The sequence below is a fragment of the Bos indicus genome, chromosome 10, assembly GCF_029378745.1.
Source record: "Bos indicus isolate NIAB-ARS_2022 breed Sahiwal x Tharparkar chromosome 10, NIAB-ARS_B.indTharparkar_mat_pri_1.0, whole genome shotgun sequence".
Taxonomy (NCBI): Eukaryota; Metazoa; Chordata; class Mammalia; order Artiodactyla; family Bovidae; genus Bos; species Bos indicus.
Window position 1 is genome coordinate 74,048,469 of NC_091769.1, and position 25,830 is coordinate 74,074,298.

The 25,830-nt window shown below is 38.3% G+C and overlaps 1 protein-coding gene across 4 annotated transcripts; it reads left to right on the forward strand.

Annotated features, from left to right (window-relative positions):
- The first annotated feature begins 1,826 nt into the window (after positions 1-1,826).
- On the forward strand, positions 1,827-19,325 carry LOC109565234 (SERTA domain-containing protein 4-like). Of its 4 annotated transcripts, none has more exons than XR_002181635.2 (4): positions 1,827-1,938; positions 3,054-3,170; positions 14,036-14,151; positions 14,257-19,325. XR_002181635.2 is itself a non-coding variant. In XM_070797698.1 (3 exons), the coding sequence occupies exons 1-3, from the start codon at positions 1,923-1,925 to the stop codon at positions 14,629-14,631; spliced, it is 507 nt and encodes a 168-aa protein (XP_070653799.1). In that variant the 5' UTR covers positions 1,848-1,922; the 3' UTR covers positions 14,632-19,325. The 4 variants fall into 4 exon arrangements, 1 of the variants encoding a protein (XP_070653799.1); XR_002181634.2 differs by having other exon boundaries at positions 1,829-1,960; XR_011568950.1 differs by lacking the exon at positions 3,054-3,170 and having other exon boundaries at positions 1,848-1,960.
- Positions 19,326-25,830: the final 6,505 nt, after the last annotated feature.

A 25,830-nucleotide genomic window follows, 5' to 3' on the forward strand; every position in this document is an offset into this window, starting at 1 on the left:
GGATTTTCCAGGCAAGAGTACTGGAGTGGGTTGCCATTGCCTTATAGCTGACATGAAATCATCAGATCTTCGACCTACTTATTTATTTTTTTTCCAGATGGATTTTAAGTTACCAACTCCCCCCCCCCCTCCGCCCTACTTTGCAGAGGTGTAATGGACAAAACTCTAAAATATTTAAAGCATACAACATAATGATTTGATATACATATATATTGTGAGTGGATGTCTAAAATTGAGTTTATTATTAGTACAAGTTTATAGTATTTCAATTTTAGGGCCAACAAACTCTTAACTCTACATTCTATTATAGGTATTAAGTTGGTACTGGGTGCCTGAGGGGGCAGAGGTCCCTGAGATTTGTAGGGCCAGTTTCTGTAGCTCCTTCAACTGTGAAGAAAATCTGCCATTGCAGGAGTCAACTTGACACTGTATAGCAGCTCTGCTCTGGCTCCAAAGAAAGCAACTTCTCTTTTTAATTGATTCCCAGAGGTGTCCTCTTCCTTCCAGACCCTGACCTGACCCTATAGGAAGTTGTGCATCTACTTCTTCAATGATATTCCTTTCTGAGAATGGCACTGGGCAAAATTTCCCTGAGATGTTTGTCATCTTCCTTTCTTTCATTTGGCTCACTGGCTACCCAAATTTGCCCACACTGGCATTCTCAACATCCCCCTCCACCCAAGAACAACAACCCCATTGAACAACAACAACAAGCAATGATAAAATATAAAAACATAGCCTGAGTGATACAGTACAGAGACAGCACAAGCTTTTGGGCGACTTTATACTAAAGTGTGAATGACTGAAACATGCATACCTTCTCCAGTCTCCTTTGTGAAAAGTACGTTTTCTTTTGTATATTTTCATTTTAAAGAAGTTTGCCTATTAGCCTGAGGTTTTAATTAGCCACTGGATCAAAATGAAGCCTTTCTAACTGCATAAAGTACTTCAGACCACAGGGTCATTTTTTCTGAAAGCTTTGGCAAAATACCAGTAGGCAGCGACAGACAGTGCCAAAAGGATTTAGACTCTGGACTGATTTCCATGTATTAGTTGTTTTTCCCCTCTTCAAAATCTGTCAAATGTTCAAACCTGCAGACACAAACAGGAACACACTGGGGAGAAGAGTCCCAGAGGGCGGAAGATCCTCTACTCATTGTCCCATGCGCCTCACCTCCTCACACACGCACACCCCTTCCTCTCACCTTGCCAGGGACCTGCCCCAAGGTGAATAGCATCCCAGCGGGTCTAGAGGCACTAACAGAGTCCTGCTGCTTCTTCAGCCGCTGGAAGTGCCAACCCTCTCGCATGCCCAAACCCGATCCTTCTACAGGACACTCAGCCAGGGCCTACAGCGAGTGACCCTCACATAAGAGGCGCGGCCATCATCACCTGCCCAGTCCAGCAGACCAGGGCCTGAAGCCCGGCACGCAGAGCCACGGCGTTCACCCGACCGCAGCAACCCAACCGGCTCTTCAGGCCTCAGTTCAGGCGAGCACAGGACCCTCCATTTGGGGCTCTTTGTTCGCCACCTTCCTGGTTCCTGCTCTTAAACCTTCCTCCCAGCAGCCCCCACCAGCGCACCGACCTGCAGAAAAGTTGCTCCCGAGCTGTGGAGGGGCGTCATCGCCTCCTAGCAACGCTCCTAGCAACCGGATAACATCTGCTCCCTCTGGTCCAATGCGAGCTGAGAACAGCTGCGCGCCTGCCTCGCGTTGCGAACCCCGAGCGAGAGGCGCTTCAGAGACTGGAGGGACGGACCTGCAGGAGCCAGGGCTGCCCGCCGAGCTGCAGTTGCCGCCGCTGCCACTGTCGCGCCGCCGCCACCGCCGTCGCTGTCGCCGTCAGTGCCCTTCTGAAGAGTGACAGCGCCGTAAAAGCGGGAGGGAGCACCTAACCCCGCGCCTTTATGAAACAGGTGCATGCTCCGGTCTCCTGGTGAGTGGACCCAGCTTGCAAGGTATGTCTGAACTTATCCAGCCAGGTGCCCGCCCCAGGGTCAGAAAAGACTCTTTCCTTGAGGGCGTGGATCGGGACGTGTTCTGGGATCCCACCCCGCCCCAGCCATTGAAAAGTAGCTAGCTGGTGGTCCCGAACAATATAATTTGATTTTTCTTCTTTAAATCTTGGGATTGTTCCTGCAGATGCCCCTGCCCATCGCTGTTAGGTTTGTGCTTGGAAGTTTTCAGTCCTGTTTTTCCTTTGACTTTACTGCCTGTGTGCAGCTAGGAGCGCTGGAAGCAGTGAGCTCCCAAAGAAAACCTGTGGTTAAGGCGAAAAGGATAGTGTAGCTTCGGCTAATTGAATCAACACGTATGGAGAGCAACATTCTTTTTAGGTCCTGCTCTGGAAAGGGTCCATTTGGCTAGGAGCAGCCAGTTCACTGTTACTCAATCTCCTGAAAAGTAACCATAGTAACTCACCTCTCTTTTAACGGGATCCTCCTCATTGGCTGCCTATCTTCCTTTGGAAAGCTCATCTCTCTAAATATAGAAGATGATGAGATCTGTAAGCATACATCCATGTAAAAATAAAGGTGCAGTTAAACATGGCCCTTTAAAGAAAAACTGTCTTCAAAGATAAAGTACCCTTTGACAATTTCAAATCTTGGGAGAAATAGTGTGTATTCTGGTGAACGATTGAGTAAGTCTGTTTTGAGGTAACTGCTGAATTGTTACTTTAGAGAGAATATTTCTTGAAATCATACAAAAATCTGGCATTTAAAGAACTAATTATACCTGGTTTTTTTAATCAACCTACTAATAACATCCCCCAAATAATTGCCCAGTAAATATTTGATGAGATATCATTTCTTTCCACATTTCTTAGAATAGTTACGAGTCCTCATGTTTACAATTAAATTAAATGGAGAACCTTATAGTAACTGTGTTTTTGAAGGTTTACTTACTTCTTTGGTCCAGATCAACTCCACCTCAAACATCTTAGTGTCTTCCTATTGCATGCCTTCTCCTGACTTGATAACCAGTTCAAGTCAGTGCAGTTCTGACTCTTCCAATGTTATTTGTGTTTCTCTCCTTGTTTCAAAATCTCAGGTAGCCATTCATGAGTCTGAGGCTTTGAGAAATGCTCACTGTGAAAAGGGGAACTTTCACCAGATTTTCTGAAGCTGTCCTAGAAATACACTTTTCAGATTGATTCAGCATTACCAGGTAATCACTAGTTTAAAAGAAATTACTGTTTAAATATGTATCCAGAGAAATAAATGCTAATGCAGCATTACCATAACTTACAAGATCAATATAAGGGGTTGTTTATATAGATGGTTGCTGGGTAGAAGTCAACAGAGGTTTTCTGTAGAAAGGACATTTGTGGGCTGGCAGATTTTCCTCTTGAAGACTCATATGAGTAGGGTGGGGCCAAATTAGGTAGCCTGGCTTGGCGAACATGTCAAGCGGAAACCCTATGAGCACATTGGTACATGTCCGAAATGAAGGCAATAAAGAGAGCTCTTTGCAAAAAGAGAATGTGGTGATTTTTAAAATTTAGTTTGCATTAAAGTCATTGTGATAGAAACCCATGAGTGTCAAGCATTTTAACTCAATTTTCAGAATATAACATAGTCTTTTACTGAGCCCTCCAGTGTAGCTTTCACATGTACTGAGCTATCCATGTGCAGTTCCTGTAGGTAACCAGTCTAGCAGATTATAATTAAATACATAAAAATATACCATGGCACATTTCTTCTCTTTCCTTACCTCCTTTTGCAAAAATAAATAATCGAACAATTTTATTCAGAAACCTATTTGAAAATTTATTCTAATCTGGTTGTTTAGTTTTTGTGGATGTCATAAGACTTTACAAGTACTGGTCTCTTTAATCACTTATTGAAATATCTGTAGCTTAATAATTTTAAGCACTAAAGATTACTGCTTGAGTCCCGAAATGCTTGTTTCGTTAGTCTTTAGCACCATCCACCTGTTTTCCTTCCTCCACCATAATTACTACATTTTATGGTGAGAAACAAATCCAGAGACCAATAAGATTTACTGTCAGCTGACATGAGATGCATATAGAGTTCTAGTCATGCTATCAATCTGAGGAAAGTTTGAGTAAAGCAACCATAAGTATTGGCTCATGTATATGCATTATTAGCCTTTGCATTAGTAATTTATATACATCCTATCCCTATTTAATATGCATAGAAGTTTAAAATCATTCAGGGCCCTTCAATTTATGTGAATGAGTCTGCTCTTTCATTGAAACCACTGTCATAATCAAAAGGTCAAGTGAAAGGAGTTCTTAAATTTTAATTTTGATTCCATCATGAATGTATAATGTGCAGAATATTTACTATGAAATCTTGATGACCATATCTATTTCAAGTCATTCACCAGAAAATATTATCATGGTGTTTTAAATAAACAAAAACAAATCATTATAACCTAAGCATTTAATCCTAGAGACATTAGTAGATTCTAAGAGCCTGAAAAAATATTTCACAAGTTTGTAATTAGCCAGTGTAGCTAGTCTCTCTTGTCAATGTAACTAGTCACTCTTGTTAATGGGAAGACCAGCTGTACTTGAACATACCATGTCTTATAGAGAGGCGTATACTTAAGGCTTAGGAGTATACTAAGACTTAAGGCTGAGATCAAGCAAGTTATAACTGAAATCAAGTTCTAGTTTCAATTTTTTTTTAGTTTCAATTTTTCATCCAGTACTCCATTTGGAAGTTTTTAGGTGTTCATGAAATCATTCTGCATTCAGTTTTATGTCATGTTACTTTCGTGGGATTTAGAAGATGCTTTGAAACATGGAGAAACGTTGAAAGGTTTAAGATGCTGAGGCCATTGCCTCTACATCTGGGCTTTCCACTGAGGACTCATGCCAGCTGGCTTTCACTGTCAAAATACCAACACCCAAACAATAGCTCTAGAACCAAGGCACAACCGGTTCAGATTGTTGTATCTGTCAAAGCAACATGCTTCAGAACCCCAGAGAAAGCCTGTATAATGATTTCAGAAGCAGGGGCAAATTTACCATAACTGTGCAATACGAAAACTGAAGAAGTACTCCTTTAGATATTGGGAGGAGCTAATTTTTGTCAGCACTCCCTGCCTTCCGTCTTATTTTTAATAAGCTGTCTATCTAGATAGTCTCAATACATTGCATTAATGTTTCCACTTTTTAGTCTAACACAATTATTTTTTAATTTTTCATGATTAAATTTAACAGGCTAAAAGCAGTTAGCTAGTTTGCTGCCATAATTCTCAATAGGAGTGGTAGGAGGATATTAACAAAGGATCTGCTAGTGTTATGTTCAGTATTGTAATGTACTTAGAAAAAATTAAACCTTTTCTCATGGTGTAAATTATAGAAAGTAAAATGCAAAAAAATAAATCTTCTTGGTAGGTAGAAATATATGAATCTTCTAAATATTAGTGATAATCAAGAGGGGAGGAAGGGTAGGGAACCTGTAAAATCCCCTCCATGGTGGTGTATCAGAATACTTTTAAACTGTTTATTAAAAGGGGGCATGGGTTAAGATGTGAAGAAAAGTTGGGGACGTTGCAAAGAGAATCAGGACTAAGAAACCTGGAGCCTTATTATACCACTTTATGGCTTAATATCTTATGTGGGGGATAAGACATCTACTAAGTGGTATGCATGAGTTGAACACAACGTAATTTAAAGAAGTATCTATCACTCTTTAGAATAAAGGTGCCCTGTGAATAAAGAACATTTTATCACCACAACAACTCCAGGTGGTGACATAAATGAGGCAGTTATGAGTGAGGGCAGAGAACCAACTCCAGAGCAAGATGTTCAAGGGCATGGAACCCACAAATATGAGGGCCAATTGTACAACACAAGTTTATATGAGGGACCTGAGCATCTATAGATTTGGGTATCTGTGGGGGCCCTGGAACCAGTGCCCTGATATTGAGGAATGACTCTATTTTAGTGAGTAAAGTTAATGATTAGTTCTAATTTATGTTTTTCTACAACACGTCTGGATATTTGGCTTAATGTTTTTGGTGATATACCCAAACTCGATGGTAGTATCAAAGTGGAAGAAAATGAGGGTGTTACACATGAGGTACTTTTGAAAAGACTACTGCTTTGAACATTGGGGTGCATGGATCTTTTCAAATTAAGTAAATTTGTAAAATTAAGTAAATCTTTTCAAATTTGGATATATGCCCAGGAGTGGGATAACTGGATCATATGGTAGCTGTGTTTTTAGTTTTTTTAAGGAATCTTTGTACTATTTTCTATATGACTGTTCAGTTTACATTCCCATCAGCAGTGTGAGAGGGTTCCCTTTTCTCCACACCCTCTCCAGCATTTATTGTTTATAGATTTTTTTTTTGTATTATGGCCATTCTTACTAGTGTAAGGTGATACCTTAGCACTATTTATAATAGCCATGAGGACATGGAAGCAAAGATGTGGTACATATATTCTTCCTGGGTGTCTCAGTAGTAAAAGAGTCTACCTGCAATGCAGAAGTGGGTTTGATCCCTGGGTTCAATCCCTGGGTTAGGAAGATCCCCTGAAGAAGGAAATGACAACCCGCTCGTCTTCTTGCCTGGAGAACCCCATGGAGCCTGGTGGGCTATAGTCCATGGGGTACAAAAAGTTGGGCATGACTTAGTGTCTGAATAACAGCAGCAGCAGCAGGTGCATATATACAATGGAATATTACTCAACCTTAGAAAAGAATGAAATGACGCTATTTGCGGCAACACGGATGGACCTAGAGATTGTCAAACTGAGTGAAGTAAGTCAGACAGAGAAAAACAAATATCATATTATATATGGAGTATAAAAAAGGGTACCAGTTAACTTACCTATAAAATGGAAATAGAGTTACAGATGTAGAACATAAACTTTTGGTTATCAGGATATAAGGGGGGATAAATTGAAAGATTGGGATTAACATAGACACACTACTACATATAAAATAGATAACTAAATGGACCTCCTGTGTAGCACTGGAAAATCTACTCAATACTCTAGTGATCTGCATGGATAAATAATCTAAAAGAAAGACTGGATATGCATTTATGTATAGTAGATTTACTTTGAAACTAACATTATAAATCAACTATACTTCAAAAAAAAAAAAAAAAGGCTACTTCCATACACATAGCAGGGATTTAAAACCCTTCTCTTTGAGCAACAGACTGGGGTACCTAAGGAAGTAGAGCATTTCCCTAGACACTGCTGATATTTCTTTTCACCTCCACCTGTCAATGTGGTTGCTTTGCCAGGTTTCTTTCTGATTCATTCCCACTTTCTAAGGTAAAAGGTAGAGTGTAAGGGAGCCTCATCCTTCAAAATAAGGAATGCACTTCTGAGGGGTGATAAGTCACAAAACTTGCCCCAGGAACCTGCTGCGCTAGGTCTCTCTCATTAGTAGGGCCAGATCTCCTCATGTAGGCTTCAGTGCAGTATCAAAGGTAAATATGGTTACCTGGCTGATCCTGTCCATTTAAAGATGTTCTCTTTGGTTCCAAGACCATCACCAGTGAAACAAGGTAGGCATGTGGAACATCAAATGGTCTTTTATTTAATATTACATATCTGTGCTTGGGGCTCTCTTTTATGCTGCTAGTTTCTTGAAAAAAAAAATCTGTAACTCCCTGGCTGTCAGTATCCCTTGGAAGTTCCTAGGAAAGTTTTCCAGAAGCTGCAACTTATTGGTAATTTTAAACTGCCAGTAGGATCAACCATGTGCCTGGGGTGGAAGATACTTCTGAAGGAACAGGTTGCTCCATTGAGTCACAGCTAAAAACTGGCAATGATTTCTGCTCCTCTAGAACATATTATCCAGAAAGGTGCCAGGCAAGAGGTTATGAGGGAGAAAATTGATGGGATATTGCTAAGCATCAGCAAAGCTAAAGGTCTACAGAAGACGTAGCATTACAGCCTTGCATATTGCACCTGTCTGTCTTCCTGAATCCACTCACGGATGTTTCATGCATCCTCTGCTTAACACTGAAGAGAGGACAGATGTCCTCCATACAACACAGTGCTGCTGAGTGGCATGTATACACTCACATATATGGCTTCAAAAATGAGGCCACTGCAATAGTAATATGTAATATTGAGCAGAAAATATGTGGATGTATGACAGGTTCTCAGTGCTTTTTAAACATCTCATTTAATCCACACACAACTCAATGATTTTGATATTTGGCCTCACTTAGTCAATGAGAACTGACTCATTGGAAAAGACCCTGATCCTGGGAAAGATTGAAGGCAGGAGGAGAAGGGGATGACAGAAGATGAGATGATTGGATGGCATCACTGACTCGATGACATGAGTTTGTGCAAGCTCCAGTTGATGATGGACAGGGAAGCCTGGTGTGCTGAAGTCCATGACGTCGCAGAGTTGGACATGACTGAATGACTGAACTGAATCAATGAGGAAACTCAGGGTTCTTTGAGATTAAATACTTGGTCCTAAGTCACTAAGAAAATAAATTGTACTACGGGGATCAGAACCAGTGACCCCAGAAGATCGTACTGAAGTGTCTGTAGCCAATGGAGCAAGATTGCAGAATGTAACTAACATTAAGAGGTAGAGTAGCTCTCTGTAAACAGGTGTGCCCATGGCACTTAAGGAAGGATTTCAGTAGCTTTGCCATTGGGAAAGCATTATGTAGATATGTAGGGATACATACTTTTTTAAAGCTCATGCCAGGCTAACGCTAGGCAAAGAGAAATCATTGAGAGACTGAGCTGAGTCACGTGGTTTGTCCACATCACGGATTGGTTGTTGATCTGACTAGAAGCTCTTTATTTTCCCCATTGATCAAACTCTTCCTTTGACTTTGGGTACAGATGCATACAGCCAATAGGATGGTCTAAACTCTGTTTTTGTGGTATTTCTGTTTTGATTAAAGTATTGTGGGGTAGAAAATGAAAACCTTACCAAAATTAAGATATGTTAAATTCATCACTTCTTTACCGTTTCTTAGGTTTTTTACAGTCTTGGACGAAGAATGGTTTTACTATCACAGGAGTTGTCCTTTTATGATCGTCTGTATTCTTGAAGTGTTTGTAAATTAATTTGCTGATGATTTTTCCTTAATGTACTGCCCGTGGGCTGTGCACCAAATGAAATCACTTGTGCGCTAATGGGATTTCAGTTGTCTGGAAGCAGAAGCAGAAGAGTAAGAAAGAGCATTTAAGCAACCATTTGTAATTACTTTTTAAACATTTATTTAAAGAAATATGTATAAATTGTTTTGTCAGAACTTGAATGACAAGGATGGTCATTTTGTTCTGTAACTTTTCATTTGTTTGTTGACGTTTTAGACTAGGAAAGACATTGAGGTTGGCACAGATATTTTATGTACCCAGAGGTTAAAGTATTAAAAACAATTTGAATATTCAAGTCAGCATTAGCCATTTTACTTTCAGAGATAAATTTAGGCTCAGCCTCATTCAGTTTTATAATTTATATGCTGTTCTCAGAGTTCAGGACATGGACTATGAAGACATAAGGCCATTTTACTTTTTCTTGTCTATTTCATCAGCTTTATTTGAATAACAGGCTGGGTTGAGCTGGGCTTTTTAGTTATGGGAGAATTATAAAAATAGATTTACATATGTTTGCTGGGTCATAACAGCCAAACTTATTTGGAAATTCAGAGTAACTTTAGTTCTCCAAATAACTATTTGGATATTTTAGAAAACAATTATATTTCCTTCACCTGAAATGTATAACCAGTGACAATATATCTAGAAACATTTTCTTGGAGCTGTTATAGTATCTGTGCTATTTTCATCTTGATCATTTGAAATACACTTTTGCAGTCATTTAACTCTCTAGCTGGGGCTTCCCAGTTGGTTCAGTGGAAAACAATCCACCTGCCAATGCAGGAAATGCAGTAGACCTGAGTTTTATCCCTGGGTCAGGAAGATGCCCTGGAGGAGGAAATGGCAACCCACTCCAGTATTCTTGCCTGGAGAATCCCATGGACAGAGGAGCCTGGTGGGCTACAGTCCATGGGGTTGCAAAGAGTTGGACACAGCTGAGCATGCACACACACACACAAACACAGATTTAAGTCTCTCATTATAATCCAGTATCTCTAGGAGGCAGGGTGGTAGAAAGAATCTTAGGGTCAAAGCTAGGAGGCCAGGCTAGGATTTGCTTCTGGGATAGATCTGTGCCTATTGGCCATAATAAGAACTAGGATTGATTGAGTGCTTACTATATTCTGGGCATAATGCCAGTCACTTTCCACGAATTATTTCAGTGATCCTGTGAGCCAGTATTATTTCTATCCCCACTTTACAAATGAAGTTTGTGGAGCGTTCATGTAAGTTTCTCAAGGTCACACAGCTAAGAAGTGATGGATCTGGACCACTTCCATCTGCCTTCAAAACCCAGACTCAGCCACACACAACAAATTGAAAACCACTGAACCTTTCTGGGTCTCAGTTTCCCCATCTGCAGATCATGGAGGCGGAACCATGTGATCAATAAATAGTTCCCAGCTCTGAAATTTTTGAATTCTCATCCAGCCAAGAAAACAGATGTAGGAACTTATGTTTGCTATATATTTTAGCCTCAAAGTGGCTAAAAGCATCCTCCAAAATTTGATGCCGAAAACATTGCGAATAGCTAAACAGCATGCAAGGAAGTAATTGTCGAATGGATACCAGCTGTGAAAGCTTTTCAGCATTTCAACAACCCATGGGGGTATTTTTTAAGAGCAATAAACTAAGTGGCTAAGTGTGTCGCCCACAGAGCTGAGACACAAATCTAAACCCCTGAGAATTTACTGTGTTTCCAGGGTCCAATACATTCTCTATCTTAGGATAACTGCCTGAATACAGCAGACAGAATCTTTATGAACCTTGCTTGGGACCATATGTATTTTTTGGTCTTGTTGTTAAATAAAAAGTATTTTACCAGATCATCACTTGGTTTATTTGACACTTGTTTCTCCAAATTGCCACCTGCCCTGCCTTGTGTCATTCACTAAAAGGTCTTTACTTGGCTATTAATGCTGTAGACATTACATTACTTTGTAAAATAAATGAATATGTGTTTCCTTCCAAATATATATGTGAATATATATACATATATATTTCCAAATCTTTCCTCACCCTTTCTTGCACTATAGTAATTCATCGAGCCTTGTTAAAAAAAAAAAAAATTAGTGACCTATCCAGTCGTTTATAATGCTAATAAGTGTCAATCATTGATATTTCTTAATGTGAACCGAGGAATTTATGTTGAAAAGTGATCTCATTCATTTTTCACTACTAGTTTAAATGGAGTCCGGCTTTGCTCATAAAGCTAAAACATCTAAGTCAATGTAGCCAATGTCACAATAACAACAACAGAAATCAATCAAGTCAATTGCTTGGCAGTCTCACGATTAGGCAATCAGTTGATGGGCTGAACGTTCTGTTTTCCACTTGCTGTTGTAGTGCTACTACACTTGCCTAATGCTATGACATAGAGGCTTTCAAAATTCGGTCCCCAGGTCTGCAACTTCAGCATTCCCTGGGAATTTGTGAGAAATAGAAATTCTCTGCTCCTAGCCCAGACACAATGAATTAGAAGTTCTGGGGGTGGGACCCAGCAATTTGTGTTTTTAAGAGAGACAATTCTGATGCTTCCTAACTTTTGAGAACCATAATGGCATCAACGGGTTAAGTGGTTTAAAAGAAATCAGTAATTCTTGTGGTTTCCCAGAGGAAGAATGAGGGGAAGAGATAGGGAATTGGGAATCAACATGTACCCACTGCTATATTTAAAATGGTTAACCAACAAAGTCCTACTGTATAGCACAGGGAACTCTACTAAATGTTATGTGACAGCCTGGGTGGAAGGGGAGTTTGGGGAAGAACGGATGTATATGTATGGCTAAGTCCCTTTGCTGTCCACCTGAAACTATCACAATATTGTTAACAGGCTATACTCTAATATAAAGTAAAAAGTTTAAAAAATTTAAAAAAGCAATAAGTAATAATTAATTGTTATCACAGAATAACCCAAAGTTTCGCCTACTTATTGATTCAGTCCTTTAAAAATATACCTAATGTTCGTGTGTCAGCAGCTCAGTCATACCTGACTCTTTGCATCCCCATGGACTGTAGCCCGCCAGGCACCTCTGCCCATGGGATTCTCCAGGCAAGAGTACTGGAGTGGGTAGCTATTCCCTTCTCCAGGGGAGCTTCCCAATCCAGGGATTGAACCTAGATCTCCCTCATTGCAGGCAGATTCTTTATCATCTGAGTCACCGGAGAAGCTCAAAAATATGCCTAAGAAAATGTTAACTAAAAAAAATAGCCCCTGAGAAAACTAGGTTCATTGATGTTTTCATTACAAATAATTTTGTTTTCCTTTTTTTCTAACCTCTGAAATCTGTGAAAATTTCATATAAACTGAGATGTGCTAACTGAACTCAGGAATTGTGTACTGACTTTTTCAGTTGTCAATGATCATTACACATTCATCTCTTTTTAGGTCAGACACACCAGTGGTTTAAAATTCTAATTTCCCTTACAGAACATGCCAACTCTAATTTAAGACTCTCTTGGGTTTATAATCCACAGCGGTGCCAGTGAAAATTTGGAAAGTTTTAGGTGTGATTTTTTTTTTTGGTAGATTTTTCTACTGGTTAAGGAAAACCACCCAGCTACAAAAAGCTACAGGAAATGTTATACAGATGCCAACAAAAGGAGGAAAAACTGAGAAGAGTCATGTTTTTAATAGTTAAGATTTAAAAAATTCAAGATGTCAGGGAAAAAACATCAAATGTTTTAACCATGAATTTGTTTAGCCAACACATTAATAAACTACTCATTCTTTGAATCAAATGGTCTCAACACCCAGAAATATTCAAAGGTGTGTTTAAGGGTAAAATTGATAATGCTTAAGTATAAATTTGTTTTCTGATCTGGTCTACTGAGGTTGAATGAGTACTGTGAACTGGATTCAATTTCTGTTCTAAATTCACTCAGTGCTTTCCCTGGGAAGCGCCTTCTGTATATCTTTAGGTTTCAAGACTATACTTGCCTCTTTTCCATGATAAGAGCGCCACCTAGTGTACACACTAAAAATTCCCTTTAAACCAAGCCTCTGAAAATCGGCCTTCAGAACACCATCCTTCCCTAAACAAGTTAGGATTTTCAACAATAGCGTATTAAAGGAGAGGACAACATTTTTCCTTTAAAAATTATACCAAGGTCAAGTTTTCTAATCAGTATGATATTTGAACTGTTTGCTTATGATTAACCTATGCTAAGCCAGGTGTTATGAGGATGGTTATACCATGACCATATAATAGGGTTTGTCTGTAGACATGCAATTATTTCTTTAAAGTATATAATTGGGTCACCAACCATTTTGCTAGATTTGATTAACCGAGGAACATTAAATGCCTTCTGTTATGGAAGCAGTATAATGAAAAGCATGATGAAAAATAACATCTCTTTCCATTCATTTTGTGCATCAATTTCAAATGTGGATATTTTTTGACATTAAATGGCATGACATTAAGTAGAGGATTAGGGGCTTTCCTGGTGGCTCACACAATAAAGAATATGCTTGCAGTGTGGAAGATCCCTGGGTTAGGAAGATCCCCTGGAGATGGGAAAGGCTACCCATTCCAGTATTCTTGCCTGGAGAATTCCATGGACAGAGGAGCATGGCAGGCTACAGTCCATGGGATTGCAAAGAGTTGGACAGACATAGTTACTAACACTTCAAGAATGTATTATAATTCTAACACTTTGTTTCTGAGGGGCTGCATGTCTGAATAGTGTCATTTGCCTGCAAACAGGCTTCTTAGCCACAGGACAATTGCCACTGACTTCTTCACTGCTTGATAAGTAAGTTGCGTAGTAAGTAAAGAGAGAATGTTAGTTTCTGGGGTCACTAGTTTACTTTGACAAGTAGAACTTTTGTTTTTAAACACTCTTTTAAACACCCTTTTGCTATAGTAAAACAAAAAACTTTTGTTTTTAAACACTCTTTCAAACACTCTTTTGCTAAAGTTAAAATCTGACTTTTCTCCAATTATTTTATTTTGTTTAGCTTATCCAACAAAAGTATTAACATATACATTAACAACGTCGAAAGTAGCCTACTTTAAGAGAAAATATGCAGAAGAAGAAGATTTACATCAAGATTACCATGGGTATTTTCCAAAAGTAAGGGTATACTTTTAAATTTTGTTTGAGTCTTGTCAATAGCAAAAGCTCTTGTTTTCATTTTTCTAAAATGTCGATTGAATGATGGTTGTATTTGCTTTTCAGCACCTGATATTGCCTGAGGACAGGACTTGCATTCTTAAACTTTCGCTGGAGAAGCTCAGATTTCTTGAAGACCCAGAAACCTACTTAAGAAGGTCTGTGTTAATTAACAATTTGCTGAGGAAGATCCATCTAGAGACGGAGAAAGAGAGCTATGAATACTTTAAAGAAGCTCCCTGTTATAAGACTGCTTATTCTGATACAAGAAAACGGCTGAAGTTTATGGTACAGGAATGCTGTTCTCAGTCTCTCTATTACGAAGAGCTGCATTCGTATCATATTGTGCCTTATGCTTCGGAGAATGCCATTTATGGAATGGGCTACACTAGCAGCCACTTGGAGCAAAATTCTCAGTTGCTTATTTATAAAATGAATTAAATTAACTGTTAAAGTCCATTGATACCTGTTTCTAAATGCCTGAACTGTTCATAGTGAAGATGTTAACATAAGGCGCTAATTATCAGTGCCCTTGAGATCAGAGATGAGATGCATGCTGAACTGATTGGAGAGAACCCTGGTTATTATTCAGCAGTCCTTAGTATCATCCAGCCAAATTGAAAATATGTCCACGTATTATAAAGCAGAGAATAAGTGCTTTAGAAGCTAAGTTTTCTTGCTTTTTTTTTTTTTTTTTAAGATCGTGTATGTAGGAAGGGACCTAAATAAGTTCCTTTGCAGATTTAAACATTTCAAACCACCTATTTCCAAATTCTACCACTTCTCGTGGAAAGTAACAGATTCATATTAAACAGATAATGTCTTGTCCCCAAGAATTAAGGGTGGACCAAATTGAATTTTCTGTAAATGATGAAAGGAAGGGTCAGTCCTTTCTGAAATGCTTTGGTTTGTCAAGCATTGTGCCAAATAATTGACACCATTCTCCTTTTACCATTAGTGGCAATTCAAGATGTGACCAACCTTCTACAATTTAACTGCTGAATGTTAACAACCAGAACACTCCACACTGATCCATTTTACATTTCTTTCTTTCTTTTTTTTTTTTTGCTTCATAGAATTTTCTCTTTAGAAGTGGAATTTATAAAATAGCCTTGCAGATAGGCTTATCTCTAAGTTCTAGGGGTCAATTAAAATTTGTGGTTGGCCTTTAGTTGCATTTAAATTTATTTATGATGTCACATTTACAGGCCATGAAGCTCAGGAAATGGGTGGGCAGGTCATCTTTGATTTTAATAGGCAGATATCTTTAGAGAATCTTATCTGCAAAAAAATGGTGAGAACAAGAAATCCTACATGATGTTATTTCTTCATCTGAGAGTTCATTTAAGGCTGTCTAGATGAACCTTTGCACTGATTTTTGTATAATAGTCGACCGTTCACTATTTGACAAAACGTTTCAGAATGCCTTTAGTAGTGAAGTTGAGATAAGTTCCTATATTTTGCAATTTGAAAGATAATTAGTTAACAAGTTGCATAGATTCCTGAAACTGTTTGAAATGGTTCATGATGTTCTTTGAGGTTTGAGTGAAATGTCTGATTTCAATGTCTGGACTTATGTTCCATGGCGCACATCATTTAAAGAATTGTCATTAACTGATAAAACAGATTGGAAAACTAGGTGCCAAAGGTACATTTAAGAAAATACCAAAGACCCAAAGATGAGTGTTAGATAGACTATGATAATGAAGATAAGAACCTAAAGTAAGGATTATACAGGACATGGAAGAACATTATTAAAGGGATTTGGAATGATTTGCTTACTAACGTGCTTTCAGAGCACTTTCTACATACATGATAGTAATAGTCAAGGGCACTGCTTGGGCCTTCAGTGGTCATATGTTTTCACAAACATATGTGACTTTTCTAAACATTGTGACTTTTCAACACTGTATCTTCCCTTGTTGAATGCCATCTTGTAATCAAGAAGGTCTTTATCTCTTCAAGAGAATTTTGTTTTTAGTTTTGATTCACTACTTGCTCCCTCTAATGAATTATCAGGGTGATTAACATGGATGCTTTTGGTATAAAGAATATGAGTTCCCTAATTAGCATGCATTGTTAAAGACCACATAGGTATATAACTGATAAAATTATCAGGTTTCTATTTAATTGCTCAGTCAGAATTAGAGAAAAATGATTTGGAACAAATTAAAATATTATAGTTGGGGCTAATTTTTAAGGCAATTTAGTATGAATGGTGAGATAGCTTTGACATACAAATATATTTAAAAATTAATTTAAGGGCAAAATTTGTTACCAAATTTCAAAAAATTTATTTCACTACTTATACCATACCTTACTTCCCAGAATGTGTTTATTAAAATGTAGTTTTCTTAAATAATGGAAATATTAATTGAAGACTCTAAATTTTATAGGATAATTATGTACTTTGAAAAATAGAATTAGTTCTCTAATAGTTTAAAACTTCTTATCAATAGGGACATTTGGCTTGGTTTAGAACAGTATCTATAAGAAAAAAACACACCAGTGCTAATAGATATGACTTACAAAAATGCAACATACTGAAACTGTTTGAGGATATAAATGTGTATACTTGGGGATTGAAAAGAGAGGGGGAGAAAAAATTACCAAGAAAGTGTAATATTGTAAAATTTACTATTTGTCCGAAATCTTAAAGCAAGAACTCTTGGGCAATGAACCTGTAACAGACATAAAATCTGTTTTATTTGATGACATCATTAACTGAGCTCTCTGAATTTTACATTCATATACAGAGAAGGAACTGTCTTAGAATTCATTGGTATTTGTGAATATGCTTCTCTTTTTTAAGAAATATGTGTTGATTTCAAACCAGGTTATTTAAAAACTATCTTTTAGAGCATTTAATTTCTTTTCCAATAAACAATTCGTAGATAAGGATCTGACTAATGTTATCTTGACTCATTGAAAAATTATAATTTGTATTTAAACTATTTAAACTTGTCTGAGTTAACCAATAAGATTGCTGTGATTTTACCATGGCAACCTATTACATAAGGGCCTGCTCTACTGTCTCCATCCTGCACGATCTGTTATGGGAGATACAAAGGTAGGAAAACAATGGCAAGTTTTGAAAACAGTGACAACTTTTCTGAACCTGGACACCCTTTCTTTGGTGACAAGAGCCATGCTTAAGGTAAGATAGGATGGGAAATGTATGAATGCCTTTGGTAATGTAGACTAATTTTGTGGGTGCCAAAACAGCCTTAAGTTCTCATAAAGAAGAAGAAAAAGAAACAGAGAGGAAAAAAGAGGAAGAAAAAAGGAGGGGGAGGTGCAGAGATATGAGGAATAGAATTAGTAAGTGAAAGCGAAAGTCGTTTCGTGTGAGGGTTGTTGCTTGCTTGCTATACTCAATTGTTCTTTCCTATGTCTGCTGTACTCCCCAAATCTGAATACGCACAGTATTGATCTTCTCTTTTATTCACTAATGATGCATAAGACTAGATTCTATTCAGTACATAGATTATTTGAAATGTGGTACCACTACAAAATATTCCTAAAATGGAACTCCTTGGGTGGATGAGAAAAGGAAAAATAGAAATTAAGTTGGAAGAAAGACTAAATGGTGAGTGAGCCGGTGTACATGTGGTTAATCTCAAGCACATGAACAGATTTCAGTGTGCATCCCAAGATGTAATAAAGTCAGTGCTAGAGGACTTGGAAATAAGTGCAATTCCCCACCATTTACTGATTAACAGTTATGAGTCGGGCATGGTGCCAGGGTTGAGGATACATAGGTGAATGATGCACAATTCTTTTGTCCAAGCTGTTCATTGATGAGAAAGGAACTCGGAGATATTTGGTTTCATTTTAAAATGTAAGAATTCTTTACTGCGAGTAGCACTTGCATTTCTCTTTTCCAAACTATGGGATGGTTATCAAACATGTATCTCCAAAGGTGTTTGTAGCCAAGAAGAGGCACAGGGAGAAGAGAAGGTATACCGAGCTAGATTTCAGAGTGGAAGAAGAATACATTCTGCTTTGCAGTGTATTTTATACTTGGAAGAATGAGAGAAAACCAGTACTGCGGAAGGGAGGTGTCGCTCATCTCTGGGGCACAAGAGGTTGTAGGTGAGGAAGGGAGACCAGTGAAAGTGCAGAACAATTCCTCCTCCCCGACCTCTCTAGCTTTGATGTACTTTACGTGGCTTATATCAGGTTAATATTGTCAACGATATCCCTGAAGGGATAGCAGAATCAGGAAATCACAGTCTGAGGGTTGTATATAATGTGTTCAAATTAAAGGGCAGTTTTCTTTAATTTGCCTTGTATTGGTAAATTGCTAAAATGAACCTCGGGATTTCTTAACATCAGCTACTAGAGGCATGCTCCTCTCCCAGTTGCTTCCTTTCTGAGTCACAGCTCAGCCAAGCTCTGTCTTTTCAGTCTGTTGGAAGTGGAGCTTATGGTTCTAATACTCTCTCCCCTCTCTTTTTTAAAAATTTTGATTGGTGTATAGTTGATTTACAATGCTGTGTTAGTTTCAGGTGTACGGCAAAGTGAATCAGTTATATATATACATTTATCCACTCTTTGTTTTTAAAGATTCTTTTCCCATAAAGAATGAAGTAGAGTAAAGTTCCCTGTCGTATATAGCAGGTTATTAGTTATCTACTTTATACTCTTGATACTGATTTGTTCAAAACTATTTGGAAGAAAGCAACAATTTGCAGTACTGGTTGAACCCCCTTGAGAAAGGTTTCCAGAGTGTATCAAACTAGAATCCTTCACAGTTTCTTGATAGAATTATTTTAAATACTATTCGACATAGTCATTAAATAACTATCTACTAAGGTAATCTTTATGTTTCTGGAGTTCAATGTAACAGTTATAATTTCTACATGTTTTGCTAAATACCTTAGGTTGGAAACAATGGAAGATCATGTGTAATTAATTCAAGCAGTTGGTTCATGAGTATTTATGTAATATTTGAAATTTAAATTTATGTTCTTTTTTCCCATCAAACTTCATTACTGTAAATCAGCAATGTGACATGTCTCATGATTATTATTTCCTTATTAAGTGGGCCATGTCTAAAAGTTTGTCCCTTCATGGTTGAACCCTTTGGATTGTATTTCTCCATTAAAGTTTCTGTCTTTCCATAAAGATTATTCTACAGTTGAGTGGATAAAGAACATTCCTCTACATTAACACTTTTCAAATCTTGTGCATACAAGTCATGAGACATCAAATTAGAATACAAACTCTTTTTAGTAGGCCTGGTGTGGAGTCTGAGAGTCTGCGTTTCTCAAGTTTCCTAGAGGATATGGGTGCTGCTGGCTCACTGAGTACACTTTGAGTAGCAATGCTCTACATGGCTTCGAGAATGAAAATATACACTCAAGTCTACAGTCTTACTACTTTCAAAGCATATGCATTCATGTCTGCTTTTCCATAGAAATTTTTTCTTCAAAGAAATGAAAGGCAAGAAGTATCATAAGCTAATTTTTCAAATTGGCCACAAATATGACAATATTCTATACAGTAAAATCCCTAGAAAATGATTTATAAATTTTATCTACATCAAGTGCAGAAAGGGGATAAGGAGGTAGTGATGTACCATTCTTGAGGATCCACGTGGGTTGAAGAATTTGGGAAACCTGAACTGAAAATGGTACCTGGAACTTCATCTTCTTGTCTTGAACTCTTTCTTGAGTTTTATGCCATGAAAAGTCCTCCCTTTGGTACAGACATTCTGTTTCTCTTAAGCTGTTGGTGTCTGAGTGAGGGGTGGAGGATTGGTGTGAATGAGGGAGTCACCTGAATTGTCTGATTTGAGCATGCCAAGTGATTTTTGTCAGGCTCTCTTTTGGTCTTAAATTTGGTATAGCTATTGTGAAATATAGTGCCATAAGTTTGTCACAAAATGAAAGGAGAAAAGCAGAAATTTAGTTCTGTGGAATGCACTAAAAAACCAAACAGATGGTGTTCTACAACATTTGTGTGGGAAAATGTGTATCTGTTACATAATCTAAAATATGTCTTTTTCACATTTAAAATATTTGGGTCATGATTTAGTTTTTATTGAATTGTTTTTTAAACTTAGAAGAAGAAGAAAGGTCACTGTATTTTAAGGCATATTTGACATGTTACTAATAAAATTTTATTTCTGGTGAAATATAGGTGCTTTTATTAAGTAGGGGAGGGAGGGTCTTAAACTATGGCATTTGCCTTATGTCCCTCAATTCCAGAGGTCTCATTTTAAATGCATATAGCTATATTTCTTTGAACAGTTTATTTTCATTGCAAAATTTGCCAAAATATTCAGAAGACATTTCCAGTCTCTTAGTGAATTTTTTCACTAGAATTGACCCTGAAATGTTTTTTAGATAGCGTGAGTCATGAGAACACATGACAGAACTCACTCAATTTAGGTCTTATTCAAGTATGAGATCATAAGTCTCAGAGTCAAAGATAATTTTTCTACCCATAGAACAGCAGATGTATCTACTCATCGGTTCCTTATAGCCTTGTTATAGATTTGTTAGGCAAAAGGGCAGGTGGTTCACACCAGGAAGATACGTTAATAGACTGCTTCTCTTTCCAGTAGGAAATGGTGTTTGTTATCAGTTTTGCCAGCCAGTTATTATAATGTCCCCTATAATCCATTGACTTATGTGGGAAATCAGTACCCAAGTATAAGCTATTTCCAAATAACCAACATTGGCATCATGGACTCAATGGACACGAGTCTAAGCAAACTTCAGGAAATAGTGAAGGACAGGGAAGCCTGGTGTGCTGCCATCCATGGGGTCGCAAAGAGTCAGACACGACTGAGTGAACCACAAAAACATTTTTCTGTGTGCATCCAGCAAGACAAAGGCTTGATTAATTTTAGTTACTTGAGCAATCTAGGAACAACTAACCTGTATAAGTTACAGAGACTTTCATGTATGTGTTAATGGAAACTTGAACACATATGGATGAACACATGTAAGAGGGTGACATAAAGAGCCAATTCGTTTCTGGAAGTGAAAAAAAATCTTTATATGTTATGTAAGTGCTTGGACAGTGCCTGGCTTGCAAAATTGATAATAAACACCATTTCCTACTAGAAAGAGAAGCAATCTATTAATGTATCTTCCTGGTGTGAATCACCTGCCCTTTTGCCTAACAAATCTATAAGGAACCAATGAGTAGTGTATTTTATGGTAATAAATCTTGTCTAAGTGATTCTTATTTTTTCCATTTGTGCTCTATTTTGAGTCCAAAAGCAGGTTGTTATAATTTTCTTTCCTAATTTAAGATTTAAGGAACACACACATATACACACTGAGAAATCACAAGTCGCAGAAGGACGGGCTTTTAAAAATTTATTATTATTAAAAAGTAAAAGAAGTGTGAATACTCCAGGGTACTTCTTTTAGGAAGCCTGGAATCTACATGAGAATCCACTTTCCTGGATCCCTGCATAATTGAATGCAATTCAATTGATGTAGTCAGCATAGATGGAGAGAGCATCTCCAGATGACTGCCTGGGGATAAGAAGCAGTCATATTGTGGGAGGCAGAACCACAGAAACAGCTTGGATAAGCCACATTGAGAAGCATAAATATTATAGCATTGTTGAGTTGATGGTAGCATATACAGCAAAAGTTTAACCTCAAAACAAAGACCCAGCACAAAAAAAGGATTTGATGATCTTTTCCCCTTGTTTTTCATTCCTCCAACATTACTTTCCCACCTCCGTCTACCCCAGCCCTGACCCAGGCCCTCTAGTTGTGACTTGATTGCTATTGCCGAAATTAATGGTCATGGCAAGTTCTACCAGGACCTATCTTTATAAAGTCCTGGTTAAATAATCATAATCATTCCTTCGTACTGTGGCAGTTTTCTTAAAATCGTTTGATATGAGTCCACAGAATTAAATATCTTTCACAGTGTGAGGGCCAATCCCAAACATTCACTTCCCTGGAAGGCATTTTTACTGTTGCCCCATGAATTTTACAATTAGAAATGTTTGTAAACGGTACTGTATAAATACAAGTTATGTTAAATTATCATGACTCCTCTCTAGTTAAAAGAGAATATATTAAATAAACTATTGGTTCATACATACAAGCAGAATATGGCAACACTTTGATTACAGTCACAGTATTTATATAGTTTATGAGATGTCAGAAACAAAAGTTTTATCCGTATGTCTCATATTCTCTTTTTTTAAAATCAATTTGTGATACAAACTAGGTCACCATTTTTTACTTATCAAATTAAAACAACTTCATCCTCACTTGACCTCATTGTCAGGAAGTCCAGTCTTTCTTCTGGAAACTTTCTTCTTTTCCAAGGTGTTCCACAGCCATTTTCTCTGCTCAGCTTCAGCCCAACACAAGAAAGGGGGATCCTTTAGATCAGCTCATCTTGCCATCAAACGTGGCAGTAGTTCAAGTGTCAATCTTGTGGTGTCACCATGGAGACCAATATCAGCCAGGGCTAACTAAGCCTTATTACGTGTGGTTGCTGTGAGTAAGGAAATGTCTCCTTATCTTGGTTGCCCTATTTTTTAAAAACACATGTAAGTTAAACTCCTTCTCATGTCAGACTCTCCAAGGAAACTTATACTGTTAATATTAAATAATCAGGAGATCTAAATAAACGAGCAACTGTTGTTTCTATTTAGCTTTCAAAATAAACCAACTCTAAAAACTCTTCACTCTGCCATAGTTGATAGGCCATTAGAAACTGGGACAAATCTAAAATACTAAGTAGTTCACTGTCTCTGGTTTGAATTATGTCCGCTTTCCTGGATCCCTGCATAATTGAATGGAATTCAACTGATGCAGTCAGCATAGATGGAGAGAGCTTTTTGCCGGGGGAGAAGAAGCAGTCATGTTGTGGGAGGCAGAACCACAGAAACCACCTGGACAATGGATACAAAATGCACCAGGGACTTAAATATCTATTTCCATATTTAGTTGAAAAAGGCCCTGGGCATGGGTCCAAAATTTAGTATTGTTGTTTTTCCTTCATTGAGTTTGCTTTACGGGTGTGAGTGCATTTCAGACAGATGGCTAAAGTGATTGCTACTCTCACTTCTATACATACTTCACAATTAATTTCATTGGTTGGGTTTCATCCGAAGAAAGTTTTTTATTTCTTTGCATACTACTAGCCCAAGGTGATGGCAATGGCACCCTACTCTAGTACTCTTGCCTGGAAAATCCCATGGACAGAGGAGCCTGGTAGGCTGCAGTCCATGATGTCGCTAAGAGTCGGGACGCAACTGAGCGACTTCACTTTCACTTTTCACTTTCATGCATTGGAGAAGGAAATGGCAACCCACTGCAGTGTTCTTGCCTGGAGAATCCCAGGGACAGGGGAGCCTGGTGGGCTGCCGTCTCTGGGGTCACACAGAGTTGGACATGACTGAAGCGACTTAGCAGCCGCAGCAGCCCACTGCTTTATAAACTTGTGCCCTACTGCTTTGGAACAAAAACTCAGTGACAGTCCTAGATGTAGAGTTTGACATTACCTGGGAGAATTCAGGTGGCATCCTCAACCAGAATCAAAATTACAGTACTGGAAAACGCTCTCAGACATGGTGAAGAAGCTTATATTTTATATCTGAATTATAGTATGACAATAGTTCAGTAATGGTTCCAGCCCTTTTTCTAATATCCAGTTCTTTTCAAGACAACTCCACCTATAAAACATATCCTTAAAAGAAAGTCTGTAGGCTAAGTATTGTCTTTAAATCTTGACTTTCCAGTTAAAGTTTACTAGGAACACGTATTGCCTTAAATATTTTGCTTTTGGGGTATTTCTTGTTGCCTGAAAAATGCAAAGCTATTTTTTAGAAGTTGCTTTCCATGCTGGTATCTTTCGAGTGGTCTGGAACTCTGACCAGGGCTGCGTCTGCCCCAGTCCATGCCCTGACCATGCATATCTTCTTCTTGGATTAATCCCTTGGTCATATGTAATATCCTTCTTTGTCTCTTGTTATAGTCTTTTTCCTGGAAATACTGCTGGCTCACTGGTAGGTAGAGCCAGGTCCCAGGGCCTCTGGCTATAGGGACCTGAGGGTCCCAGAATTGGTGTGTGGGTTGGGTGGTGGGCTTCTTCAGGACCTCAGGGGGTTCCAAGGCTGGTGCCTGCCCCGCTGGTGGGCAGCGTTGTGTACTGGAGTCTCTAGCTGCAGGGTTATGGGAATCCTAGGGCTAGTGCTTGTGTACTGGTTTGTCAGGCTAGATCTTGGGCTCTCTAGTAGACAGGCCCATGTCTTGGGGTGGTTGTGAGATTAGGAGGTCTTAAGGCAGCCTGCCTGCTAGAAAGTGAGGCTGCAACTCTGCCTGGCTAGTTTCTTGGCCTTTGGCATTTCAGTACTGGTGCTGACAAGCTGGTTGTTGATACCAGGACCCTATGCTAATGGGCTAGAAGGAAGATTCCCAAATGGCACTTACCAGAACCAGTGTTTATGTGGTTGAACAAGCTCCCCAAAATGGGTGAGCTCCAGTTTTCTCTTGCATCTCCAGGATACTCTGCAAGATCAGCAGGTAGGTTTGACCCAGGCTTCTTTCAAATTATTGCCTCTGCCCTGTACTGCCTTTTAAGAGTGGTATCTCTATTTTCCACAGCCTTCTGGGTCTCCTGAAAGTAAGTCTCACTGGCCTTCAAAGCCAAATGTTCTGGGCTAATCTCCCTAGTGTGGACCCCCAGGCAGGGAGTCCAGAGTGAGGCTCAGAGCCATTGCTACTTGTGGAAAGTCTCTGCAGTTGCTTGATCATGCACCGGAAGTCAAGACCATGTGGTATGGTCTTGACTATACCACAACTCTGCTCTCTCATCTGTCTCACTGTGGTTCCTTCTTTATATCTTTCATTGTAGAAGGTCTTTATGCTTTTTGATCAACAGTTGCTCTGCAAATAGTGGTAGTTTTGGTGTGCCTCTGAGAGGAGATAAACTCAGAGTCTCCCTACTCTGGCATCTTGGTCAAGCTCCTCATCTAGAATTGAAAAAAAGACAAAAGAACTTCTTAGACACACAAAACCTGAAAGAGTCCATTAATGCTAAGCCTACCCTAAAATAAATGTTAAATGGTCTTCTCTAAGTGGAAAAGAAAAGGTAAGAACTAAGAATCTATAGGAAAGGAAAAATCCCACTAGTAAAAGCAAATATATATAATAGTAAAGACTGTGACTCAACCACTTAAATAAGCTAGTACAAAGATTAAAAATGAAAAAAAATTATAAAATAAACCATAACTCAAAACAGTGAAGCGATAGACATGGAGGTGTGAAATGTGACATCAAAACACAAAAGATGGGGTAGGCAAGTAAAACAAATGTAGATCTTTTAGAATGTGTTTGAACTTAAATGACTGCTTGTTCAAAATAAGAATATATAGTTATAGGTCAACATGTATGAACCCTATGGTAACCACAAATCAAAAAGTCACAATAGACCTACAAAATCTGAGAAAAAAGAACACAGGCATGTCACTAAAGAAAAACATCAAGCCACAAGGGAAGAAATTGAAGAAGAAAAAAACAGAAAAAACACTTCAAAAACAACTAGAAAACAAGTAACAAAATGGCAATAAATACATAGATATCAATAAGCACTTTAAACATTCAATGGATGAAATGCTCCAGTCAAAAGACATAGGGTAGCTGATTG

Bases quoted from the DNA above. Each gene is read 5' to 3' on its own strand.
- LOC109565234 (XM_070797698.1), top strand. The intron at 14,152-14,256 runs GTAAGGGTATAC...TTTGCTTTTCAG, and splicing joins ACCATGGGTATTTTCCAAAA to CACCTGATATTGCCTGAGGA.